Below are 12,566 nucleotides of genomic sequence, written 5' to 3'. Positions count from 1 at the left end.
TTACCGCCTTTCATCGTACCTTACACTAGCAGGTGTTCTTTCCTGTTCTGAAGCAGAAGATGTTGATGGTTCCATCAGACTGAGTGCAGCATGTTGCGCCCAGATCTTTCACACCGCCTCCGAAGCACCTGGGCTGGCAGTTGCCGCAAACATCCTGGCACTATGAATATACGAGTTAGCACAGGCCTGAGGGGTTTCGCACGGAGAGATCTATCGATTAACCAACCTTAGACTTAGTTCCCTTATCAGCTGGGCAGCTACCATCGGCGGGAGCTCCCGCGCAGAAAATGAATGCTGCTGATGCGGGGAGCGCGAACTGCAAGAGAGTGGCGACGGCGATGGCTGACTTGAACAACATTTTGATTTCTGGAGTGGGGGTATCTCTGTTGCAAAATGTTTCTTCGGAGAATTAAAAAGAAAGAATTGGGTCAGTTGCTTGAGTGAGTTGAGCTGTCGTAATGAAGATGGGCAGCAACATATTTCGGATTACTGAAATGTCTGCGCTTTATATATTATTTGCTTTCGTTTATCCTCTGCGAAGCTATGTTCCACGTAAACTTGCTCTACGTACCAGCATTCCACACACTCGGTATCGGATTCAAGGACCAGGGGCTGTGGACGGGCGCCGGTTCATCTGATGCAACCTATTTTGGCTCGGCATAAGTGACCGAACGTGGGAGCACCATGCCGAAGTGGAACTCATCCGATACATTCATTACTCGCCATCTGAAATATTTGCGTCCGGTGTGTCCGGTAGGGCTCCTGCAACTCTTGCAAACGGTGCATACCTACCGCCGTACTGGCGGTTTCAGCGGAAATAGAGTTTGAAGCCTTCTAGAACGCGTAACACCAAGGCTGAACTCCGGCATCCTACCCCATGATCTATTACCAACAGTAACTACCCTGGTTTCAAGTAAAGAGTTGAGATCTGATAATTGTCCGAACCTGCTCACCGCTGGTGGACATACTGCCATTCGTGCCTTGCGGTCAACGGGCAGCGGAAAACGGCGTAAAGTCCGTGTGGGGTCACGCGCTGCCCGGCCTTCAAACGTGCGGGCGGCCGGCGGGCTCCCTTATTACAAGTGGCGCAGGTCTCATAAGAGACAACTCTATTCTCTGGGGAAGTTGGTTTTAGTGTCCTCAGAGAGATTAGCGCGTGTTCCAGAAACTTGCAGCGCAGCAGTTACAGGGCAAAAGAGGAATCTCAACGCAGTCTCTGGAGTTCTAACTGACTCATGGCTGAGCATACCACTCATTCGTTCTCAAGGCTTCTTTGATTAAGTCCTCCAATCAAGCTTCATGATGAGCTTGAAAAGTCTCGCAAATCACACTGTTATGTAGATTAAATGCAACGTCTTCAAAGGTCTCGTGTAAAAGATGTAACCAGAAATTGGGGGGTTACATATCAACCTGTTTCCGGGTAGAACTTGTATACCAAAGCAGTCTCTCAATGAAACATTTCCAGGATAATCGAAGATCAATTTCGTTCATGAAAACTATGATGGGCTTCGGATATTGACAGTTCATCTCACATAAGACTCCGAGCGTTTCCCCTGCTGCGAACCCCCCGACGAGGGCCAAGATTTCCTCAACAAAACTCCGAGGGTTGCTGTCCTGTCGAAGGGTTGTCGTACCAACTTCATCGGTGACCGCTTGCGATCGCATACATGAATCCAAGTACCAGTCTTTCTTAGTATCTTTGGATTTGCTTCTTCTGTTCTGACCTTTTTTCCACACTTTTGTGTGCTATGAGTAGGCTAGGCCATATGCGTGACTCTCTCCAGGTTGCTCCGAGCCGACTTTGCCGAAGCCATTCAACTAAATGATCTGCCCATAGGAACGGATCGTATGTTGAGAAGACCAATATGACCATTCCTAAAAGTTGTGTCTTATGTCCGAGTGCGTTGCAAAAGCAAACATAACCAGGAAGCTATCTAGGAACTGAAGGGTGTCCCTGGCTTCAAAACACAAGGATGCCATACCCCTTTCTTGTCTATATATCGCCAATTGTGTGCGAGGCTCGAACACGCAAGACCGACTTAAGTCCTTGATCCCGCTTCGAAAGAGCAAGACAAGCTTGGACGTCGCACAATGTGCCCCTTGATTGTTCTGAAAATCGAGTGTTTCAACTTCAATCTTGTAAGATCGTCTCCTGTCAATATTTTTCCGATTGCCAGGTAATACTTGATCTTTTTTCATGGGTTGTTTTTGCAATAACAATACGTCAAAGCCTTATGCCATGGACATGTAATAAATACTAACAACTCATTTCGTGGCATATTCTAGATCTCACATTGCCTACGAAAGCTGAATACATACGGGCAGGACTCCCTAGCTCAAGCCTCTCATTCGGTGCCATGTTTCTTTCCTTGAAACTGACTCAAATAGTAGTCTAGTACAGAGGAGAAATCTTCACACACCTCTCATCAACAACTCGCCTAGCAGCGCTGTTGATTGCTACTTTAGTTATCAGTCTCCAGACCAACGACGAGTCATCCCTTACTAGGGCAAGATTTGCAGACCAACTCTCATGCTACTTTCAGAGATCGCCGTCAACTTATGGTCCATCCGGATGATGTTCCCAGGGTGGAAGAGGTTGAACATGGCAGCGACCATGAACATGAGGGCCGCGTCGAAAACATAGATGTAGACTTCGCTTGCCATCAGCGGTCCGTTGCTGCCTGTGACATACTCGGCCACTCTGAACACAGATCGAACCATAATCAAGACGCCTGCTCCGTACAAGATCCAGATAAAGGGTCTCCATCTTAGTATGACCGAGTTGCAGGGGCATGTGGGCGATCTGTTGATTCGGTAATGGAAGTGGCATATGACGATGATGAAGACCCCGAAAAAGGCAATCTGTTCAGCGAGGCCGGCGATGATGATGTTTTCTCCGAGATCAACATCGCTCAGCGACTTGGCCCGGGAAAGTATTGCGCCACCTACAAAAGTCAGCTAAGATCACTCGTCTTGCTAATGTGGAGCAAGCGAACCTGCGCCTTGTGTGAGAAATGAAATGATATCTCCCAGGACGAAGATCTTTGTCAACCATTTGGTGCGAATCAAAGCCAGATGTTCGGCTTCCAGGAACCGGATCAGACGGCCCAAAACCATGTAGATGGATGCAGCGAGGAGTGCGGGCCCGAGAAGAAGCGTCAGGCTCTGGATGGTATATGCAGTCGTAGTCCAATCTGGGGTCTGGGTTGCAGACAGAGCTCGACCTATGTAGCCTACAATCTCAACTATCAAAGACACAGACTGTCAGCAAAAATCGATAGAAAGTCAATGAGAGCGGAGTAGAGAGGTCAACCCACAGCAGCAGCCAATCAAAAATGGTACGAAGTACCAGCCTCGAAACTTGACCATCTGAAAGACATGCAGGGCAAACGAGATGCCGAACAGAGAGATGAATACGCAAGCTGCTGGAAGAGACGGATCATAGTGGTAGAAGACGAATTCCCCAGGATTCGGCGATGAAAAATCCATGGCTTCAAGTAGAGATTACGGAAAAGAGATTCTCAAATACAAATAATATAATATTATAACCTCCTGTTGACAAGTTGAAGTTGCAATAGTCTGGTTGACGACGAAGAAAAGTTGATGCCTCGAGATTCTTGTTCCTTTTAACATTACTCAAAGTCTCCCATCACTAGTAACCCAGCGATTTTATTTCGTATAAAAAATCTGTAAGTACTTTTCATGCGCGGATCCTTCGTATCTAGACTGAGGCTATGCTCGTGCCTTTGGTGATATTGATGTCTTGGTGTTTGCATCCCGCCCAAAATATGGTTGAATTCTTTTGCGGGCGTCTTTCTGGGGTACCCCTGTTCCTCCCGGTAGCGCCAGACTACCTATGCGTTTATCTAGGCGGGTCGACTTGCGAGTGGCTGGCAAAGTCCGCTCATCTCAACTAATTTCCGCAACTCTATCTGATATAAGAACGGCCGGTCGGATTCGGATTCACAAGCCTACTTTTTGCGGACCTCTCTCAAAATTGAACCTCAATCATCTTCTTTGGATCTGCATTCTCGCTCACCTTGCTCGGCTAAGTTTCTCAACATGGTAAGACTTGGACACAAGAAGTCGCGAAACGGTTGCTCCACCTGCAAGCAGAGGAAAGTCAAGGTACGTCAACCAAACTGTGAACCACTCAAACTCGAGAGCTCGGGAGCTAATGCTGCTCCAGTGCGATGAGAGGAAACCATGTGGCGCCTGCGTTAGACAGCAAATCTCCTGCAGCCTAGCCCCATCTGCCATTGATGGGGCTTTGCCGACGACACAAGGCTATTCGGGTTCGGATCTGGAAAGTCGGGGCTTCTCGCTAACACTGGTGTTTAGCGGCGCCTCCGGAGCCTCATTGACAACGTCGTCCTCTTTGACGGCCGACTCCGCCGCCGAAACCGCATCCGAGCGGTGGTCTTGTTGGACGGCGGACCTCGGGCTTATGAACCACTTTACGTCTGTGACCTCCGCTACTTTACCCGGCGCCAATCTTCATACATGGAGAGATAAGGTACCCAAAGTGGCTACCGACTATCCGTTTCTCATGCATCAGATCCTCGCAGTCTCCGCATTCCATCTTGCAACCCTCGAGCCGCAGAAGCGACAGGAAAATCTTTCCCTGGGTTTACAACACCAACAACACGCGATTCGCGGAGTTTACGCCGAGATTTCCAATGTTACTCCGCAGAATTGCCACGCACTGTTTGCCGCATCATCAATGTTGTTCATCGGTTCATTCACCGCGTCCAGCCCAGCATTACACAGCCCTCTCAAGTTGGAGATGGGCCACATCCTGGAGATTTTCACCCTTATCCGAGGTGTTAGCGGCGTCCTGACTTCGGCCAAGGAAAACGTGCGGTATGGCATATTAAGGGATTTCATGCAATGCGACCGGTATTCTGGAGGTAATAAGCTATTGGAATCTTTACTGCGGAGCGTTACGGGTGCTGTTGATAAAATGGATCCAGACGATGTAAGTCCTGAGGTCAAAAGTCTTGTTGAGCGCGCAGTTTCTGGGTTGCGAGATAGCGTCGGACTAGCATCAGCGACAACTCCGGCGTTGAATGTTGCCGTGTCTTGGCCAATGGTCCTCAGCAGTGGATTCATGGCCCTGTTGGAAACCCAGCACCCAGCAGCTTTGGTTGTGCTCGTACACTACTGCACTGTTCTTCACGAAGGGGGTCTTTATTTCTGGTTCATGGAAGATTGGGGAAGTCATCTCATGAACACCATCTTGAGATCGCTTACTTCAAAGTGGCAAGAGTTGGTTGATTGGCCTGTGAAATACATCAATCAAGGCGCTCCTGGCTCTGACAAGAATGTTACAAAGGATGATTTCGGGTGGGTAAAGCCGTGCTAGAGAGTACGATGGTCAGAATCTAGTCTTTCATGCTAACGCCTTGGATGTTACTGGTGTGCTGAACGTCACCAGAGAAACATTACTCCGCTGGCAATTGCAATACATGGTTGTAACTATATACCTGTCTGCCAAGAAACAACCAAATTACGATTGACTTACTGAGAATCAAGCACCTACGAATGAGTGCGCTACCAAGAATAGAGGCGGACCGAACCCGAAATGCTACGTATTCCATATTGACCGCAGGAGGCAGTGCTCCATTAGTTGTGGTCTCTCTTTCAGTGACTTGGCGATATGGAACCTCTCGAAGTTGAGACGTTGTCATTGAGGCGCTCAATTTTGGCTGTCACATTCGCACTGCAAGCGTAAGCCTGGGTAATTAACAAACACAGTTTACAGATCATGCAGTTCCTTGGCGTTCGTATTGATAATGTCGACATCAGGAGAAGTTGTACTTTCGCACAGCCGGTTATTTCTATTAAAGAGGCAAATCGTCAGCGTCAAGTGTGGGTTGTTCGTCATTACACAGCACTGGAACAACTATTTCAATAACCTTCAACGACACCAAACCCCCTCTTCTTACATCAATATGCTCAGATTACTTGCGCTTTCTCTCACATTGCTGCCGCCGTTGGGCGGACACGCAGCAGCTGCCCCATCGTCTTCACGTTGCACCCCAACCGCCAGCGAAACCTGGGAAGTCCTCAGTCCTCTGGCCGGGGGCCCTCGTCAAGAGCACGCCGCCGTGGCTCTCGGTGAAAACATCTATGTCATCGCAGGAATCGAGCCTGACGCAAGTCAGCCCACTAGAGTCTCAACCATTGACTCAGTGGAGAGATACAACGTCCCGAAGGATGACTGGTCCTTCGTTGCTCCCCTGCCCATTCCCATGAACCACGCCAACGCCATCTCTACCAACGGAAAGATCTACGTTCTCGGCGGGCTCTCCGGCGGCGCCGCCTTCCGGGCGCTTCCGAACTGCTACGAATACGACCCTGTCACCAACAAGTGGACTGAGCTCCCATCAATGCCCGAGGGTACGGAGAGAGGCAGCTCCATCCTCGGCGCGTATGGTGACAAGATCATCGTCGCCGGCGGCATCAGTTTGCTCGAGCTGGGAGCCGATGGGCTCCAAGAGACCGTCGACACCGTTTCATCCTACAACATCAAGACTCAGGAATGGAAAACTCTGCCCAATCTCCCCGAAGGTCGCGAGCATGCCGGTGGCGGCGTCGTCGGCAACAGCTTCTACGTAGTCGGAGGCCGCTTCCGAAGCCAAACCGCAGTCCGCGACACGGTCTACGTCCTCGACCTCAAGACGCTGCAGTGGAGCGAGCGCGCGCGCATGCCCACGCCCAGGGGAGGAGTTTCCGTGGCTATTCTCGGGCAGCGCATCTACACCTTTGGAGGCGAAGGAAATATGGATCCGGAGGCTGGGTTTGTATTCAACGAGACGGAGGTGTACGACATCCGCGGCGACTGCTGGGAGAAGCTCCGGCCGATGAACACACCCCGCCACGGCATGGCGGCGGTTGCGTTCAACGGGAGCATTTACACGCCTGGCGGTGGCATTCGTGACTTTGGAATCGTTGATAACATGGAGGTCTTGCATCCTGGCTCGTTCAAGTGGTAATCGGATCAAACGCCGCCGCCCCTTTTCGCTCGTTGGGATCAGCGGGCGCGCATGAGCTACGGAGGAAACTAGCCGCACACCATCCAATCCAGCTAGCCATCAATTTATTTCTTCCCCAAATTTGACTGTCCTTAGACGAAAGAAGATTCAACATTCGCTATCTCCAAAGATTTGAAGCAAGTTGAGGGTGCAAACTCCGCAACATGGACCAGGATCAATCCGAACCCGAGATAACCTTAAGCTACCCCTGCAACTCGACAACTAGGATGCGGACTTTGACTTGAGAGTAATTGTAGATGAATTGAAGCGATGTTGTTGAGCGTATGCTGCGACCTCGTTTGCCTTATATTTGTAGCTTATCCGCCCGGTCCCATCGTAGTCCTTCTCGCTGAAAGGGTCCATACCACCGCCAGACCCTTGACGCAACCAATTGCGTCTCAACCAGCAAAATGCAAGCTTGGCAATACACCACCATCACCAAAACCCTCGAGAACTCCCTATCACTCAACAAAATCGCCACTCCACCAGACGCATCCTCTCTCCCCAAGGACCATGTCCTCATCGAAGTCATCACAGCGGGCATCAACCCGGTCGAGTACAAACTCCCAGAGGTCACCGTATTCGGAAAGCTCATGATACAGCCCCGATCAAGCCCAGGCCTGGACTTTTGCGGCCGTATCAAGGCCAAAAATGGCGCCGACGACTTTCCCGAGGGCCAGCTCGTCTTTGGGGCCCTGAGCATTGGGACCAAGCTTCCCAAGTTCGGCAGCCTGGGTCAGCTCATGGTTGCTCCGTGTTCCCATATCGCGCCTCTTCCAACGGGCGTCAACCCTGATGATGCGGCTGCTTTGGGCACGGCTGGGTTGACTGCATTTCAATCACTCCCCAAAGAGCATCTGGAACCTGGCTCAAAGGTGTTCATCAACGGCGGGAGCGGCGGCGTTGGCTCCTTCACGATCCAGTTCGCCAAAGCCGTTGGTGCATACGTCGTTGCGACCTGTTCCACGGCAAATGTCGACCTCTGCAAGAGGCTCGGAGCGGATGAGGTGATCGACTACCGGACATCTGATGTACTGGCCGAACTTAAGGCGAAGGGGCCTATCTTCGACGTAGCCATCGACAACGTCGGTAACCCGGAGTGTCTGTATGAGAGTAGTCCGCATTTCCTCAAGCCCGATGGCGTCCTCGTCCAAGTTGCCATGCAGAAATCCATGATCAGCATGCTGCGCAGGAGCATGCTACCAGGTTTCCTGGGCGGTGGAAAGAGACGGTTCCAGACTGTGAGGGTCAGCCCAAGTCGAGAGGACTTGGGGCAGATTGGTCGGTGGCTAGTCGAGGGGAAGGTGAAGGTGTTGATTGATGAGAAGTTTGAGTGGATCAACGCGCCGAAAGCCTACGCGAAGCTAAGGCTGGGACGAACGAACGACAGGGAAGATAATTGTCGGTGTTGGCTCGGCATGAGACACAAGGCCTGTGATGATATTTGGTTGAATCATGGTTGTTTATTGCCTAAGCCATGCTTTTTCAAATTGGATTTACTAGAATGATTGGAAAGGCAAGACGTCTCGGTTGAGGTCTAATGTCTTGATAGATCATATAGATGATTAGAGGAAGTGCTCATTGTGTCCAATGTTGTTGCATTGTCTTCAACTGAATATATTCGCGTTATCGTTAACGTCCTTTCTCCTGCTTTCCCATTGTTGTCTGAGACATAGCCGCCATCTCCTGAATAGTAAAACTTTTCACTCTAGCATCTACAACAGTCTATATTAGTACCTTGTGTTACCTGACTTCATCCCTCGCCATGCTAGTTCCTCTTTCTATGGCGCTACGTTCCCTACATAGAGTCATTTGATGATCTTGAAATAAGGTGAACGACCATGCCAGGCTCCAGAAAGTCCTTACTCAGATCCAACGCAGAACTCTCTCCATGTCTATCACTGATCGATGGGGTACGATTTGACGTAGTGAATACCACAAGCCTCTGTAAACACGGCTACTGAGACCTCGAATGGCAGCAATTAACTTCACCACACGACAGCCAATCGCCTCGAAAAGAATCGCCTGGTGGTCCGTATCAGACCGTATCAGAGTCCTTCCAATGACCTTCTCGATGTCCAAATAAACCGCCTTATCCCGTATGAAACTTGGGGTAAGGACGAAATAGCATGACGGGAACGTGGTGACGGGGACATGATTCTAGGTTCACGTTACACAATGAGAACACCTCGTCTTTAAGTTCAGGAGCTTCTTTCGACGCAACGAATATGACAGAAAGTTCCTTCAATGGATGCCAAAGTAGACTACAGCCTTCAGCGTAAAGGCTGGCAGCCTCATCCAGCAGCCACGACCAGCAGCCAATGATGCATGAGTGATCGCGGGTGCTCGTCGCATGCAACGTGTTTCCAAACTCTCGTGCCCAGATCGAAAGTGGCGAAAGCGGTTCGTCTGGTCCATCCTAGCGAGATCTGCGTCTAACACCGACGAGATCTCATGAATCGCCGATACCTTAGTCATTCACAGACAAAACATGCGCCTCCCACGGACGGGAAGACGGCTTCTGGAAGCTTACGAAAATGCAGGTGGGCCCCCCTCATCAACGAGTATCACATTCCAGTCTGAAATCGAGGGCACGGGCGATGACGTCGACGCGGATTTGCTGTCTGAGAAGCCCCAAGCACGGCCCAGGAATGACGAATGACGAATGACGAAGATTTTTCAACGGTCCTCGTGCCGCTTGCCCGTTGGGCGCGTAAGCGTCCAATGACTCGGACGCATTCCTCCGATGCCAACGGCCCGTTCTGCATGTTCAACATTTTGGTGATCGTGAGACCCTCCTGTGTCACTCCGGGCCAACAACAGTCGAGTAGCACCGAGACAGTGTCTCGATCGAGCCCGGTAGCACCAGGTAGGAAAAATGTGCCTCACGGATGGAATCGTTCAATGTTTTGCAAAACCGGAAGATGGCAAACACGCTGTTTCCACAACCCACGGACGCGATCCAGAACATCGCTTGGTGAGTGCAGCATGAAAATCCGGGCGGGAAGGGTAGCATCACGTTTCTCCCGAGGCGTATCAAAAGATCAGCGAACACCCGCGGGATGTGCGTCAGCGCAACAGGTCCCGTCTCCCCCGGGAACGGAACGGCAGAGCCGCAAGAACGAGTAAGTCAGCGGAGAACGCGCCGTGCCTGGCTCGTGCTCCCTTCTGCATCGCGGCCCCCCCTCCCACTGCTACATGGCTGCTTCTGCCCCCTTTCAAGGGCGGCCTTCGTCCCTACGGGCTCGACGGCATTGCAGAGGTGAGCATCCGCGGGGGAGGCTCAGGGTGGGATCCGGCAAAGTTTCTGCCGGTGATTGAGGGAGAGTTGGGCTCGTCAGCGATACCGATTGGGACATGGAAGCGACAGCCTCTGCGCGTGCAGGTTTCCGACCACAAGTCGCTGGAGTACTGTAGCAGGTTCTAGCTGTGCGGGTTGTTGGTGATTTGTGGAGGGAGGTGCGGGAGGGAGGAAAAGTAGAGACGTGCCATCCCACGAGTGTGCGTTTGTGTCGAGAAACGAGGTTTCGATAGCCGTGGTGATGCGTCGCGAGAGCATGATCGCGAACGACACATTACCCCCTTGGATCACGAAGATCCTCCTCGTCGAGACAAGCCACAGCCCACGCCCACGCGTCCATCATCCTCCCAAGCCCGCCGAGCCCCCCGTCAAGTTTTGGAAGATCATATGCCCAGCCGTCACGCCCGGCTCACTCTCCCTCAGTCTGAAGGTGTTGCCCAGAGATCCATGAACGACAGCATTGGCCCCCAAAGGGAGACAGGAGGGAAATCTCCCAGATCAGCGCCAGGGATCCCGCCGATTAAACACTGACGGGGTGTGATTGTGGACTGATGACTGTCAATGCAGTGGATATCGAACACAAGCCACCAATGACGAAGAGGGAAGGGAGGGATTTGGGATTTTGGGTCGTCGTCGAGGTTGTTCTGAATCCGAAATCTGTCAACCCCAGGATGTGGCCCGCATTCCTCACAGTCCTGCGTATCCGCAGAGGCACCAAGGTTTTGTCGAGTGACAGGCTGACAGCGGAGCCCCTGTCTCAGCCAGGCACGCCTCTGCTGCGCCATGTGCGTGAGAGACTCGCCAGCTGGGTTTTGCCCTGTCGTGAGCCCTTCCCCCTCACCCCCCTTGGAGTCGTAGAGTTTGCGCCGTAGTCTCTGTCCATGCCATAAGCATCAACTAACAAAACTTCGTTCTGGCACTCCTCTGCAGAGCGCAGCCTTTTTCTGTATGGCGCTTTTGGCTTTTGCCCCTTGAATTCCCGCCCTCCCGCAGTCCCTGCGTCCGCGCCCTCCTGCGCGTGTTCTCTCAGCTTCTCCAGCTTCTGGCCCTCGTTGGAGTAAGAAAGGGCTTCCATCCCTGTCCCGATTAACGCAGACGACCAACCACAATCCCAAATCTGCCCGCGTACCTGAACCGTCAAAAAAAAAAGGCAAAAGACTCTTACAGTCTAGTGTGACTACTTACTAGGCAGTAGTAGTGTAAAAGCACCACCATCGACCCACCAGCCCGGGAAATCCGCAGGTTGTGGCGCGGGCTTGAAATCGCTGGAATCCCAGGTGTCGCATGTCCCGTGGTGTCCCTGGCGCGTCCAATCAGGCGCCCCACCCGTCGTCCCAGGGGTTCAGGCACCGAATTGCCGCCCATCCAACCGTCTGCTGGCTGCCGTTCCAGAACATCTGGAGCCCCCTGGCCAGCACGGCGCTCATTGGCCACCGCCAATCTGCCATAAACCGTCCTTTTGCCCAATCGCTGCGAGATACGTACCGTCCGTACAACCTTAATCCCTTGAGGCGCTGGGAGAAGAGGAGGAGCCTCTAACGATCGTCGCGGGAGTCCTCTTGACGCCCTCTTTTTCTCCGAGGACGCTGCACCCGCCGTCGCCACAAGCGCCTCGCCCTCCATCTTGGACTCTCCATCTTGGAGTCAACCAGCTTCTGAGTCTGGTGATGGCCTCTCGTGATCCATCGTACGGGCCAAGATACTGGCTTCATCTTGCCTACCTGCAGCTGTAATAATGGTAAATGATCCCAAGACTCCCACCAACTCTCACCGTAATCGCGCACCGCGCAGCGCTGGGTTTCAACCCTGAAACTCCACCCGCTCATCTCGGTCCTCCTCCCCTTCAGGAAACCCATGCCCTGCTGCCCGCGATGGCCTCCCCCTGGTCGCCAAATGCTTAGCATCGATAGCGGCATACTCAAAATTCTTAACCCGCAGGGCAGAGCACTGGACTCGTACACTACCTGAACGAGTCCGCTCACCGCTGACCACTGGCCAGTGACCACTCACCTCCGCCCCTCTCCTCGCTTCGTCCCTCCGAGGTCCAGTCCAGTCCCAGTCGTACCTACCTAGTTACCGTCTTATGTGCCTCCTCTACCCCTGTCGAGACGAGTTTCGTCACAGCCCATCATCGTCCCATTCCCTCTACCCACTTCCCTCTCTCTTCTTCCTTATGTGCTCTGCTAAACCACCACGCAAAACCATCCCATCATCCATCCCTCCACTCG

At 52.1% G+C, this 12,566-nt stretch overlaps 2 protein-coding genes across 2 annotated transcripts; both read left to right on the top strand.

Annotated features, from left to right (window-relative positions):
• Window positions 1-5,954: 5,954 nt before the first annotated feature.
• On the top strand, window positions 5,955-6,998 carry COL26b_006285 (uncharacterized protein; the record flags this gene model as incomplete). Its single annotated transcript, XM_053179108.1, has 1 exon — window positions 5,955-6,998. The coding sequence occupies one exon, from the start codon at window positions 5,955-5,957 to the stop codon at window positions 6,996-6,998; it is 1,044 nt and encodes a 347-aa protein (XP_053036865.1).
• A 449-nt stretch (window positions 6,999-7,447) lies between these two features.
• Window positions 7,448-8,545, top strand: COL26b_006284 (uncharacterized protein; the record flags this gene model as incomplete). The annotated part of the gene is made up of 1 exon (XM_053179107.1): window positions 7,448-8,545. The coding sequence occupies one exon, from the start codon at window positions 7,448-7,450 to the stop codon at window positions 8,543-8,545; it is 1,098 nt and encodes a 365-aa protein (XP_053036864.1).
• Between the last annotated feature and the right edge of the window lie 4,021 nt (window positions 8,546-12,566).

This window comes from Colletotrichum chrysophilum, assembly GCF_026319265.1.
Source record: "Colletotrichum chrysophilum strain AFK26 chromosome Unknown scaffold_46, whole genome shotgun sequence".
Classification (NCBI taxonomy): Eukaryota; Fungi; Ascomycota; class Sordariomycetes; order Glomerellales; family Glomerellaceae; genus Colletotrichum; species Colletotrichum chrysophilum.
The sequence above is the reverse complement of the archived record's forward strand: the minus strand, read 5'-3'. Positions and strand labels throughout refer to the sequence as shown.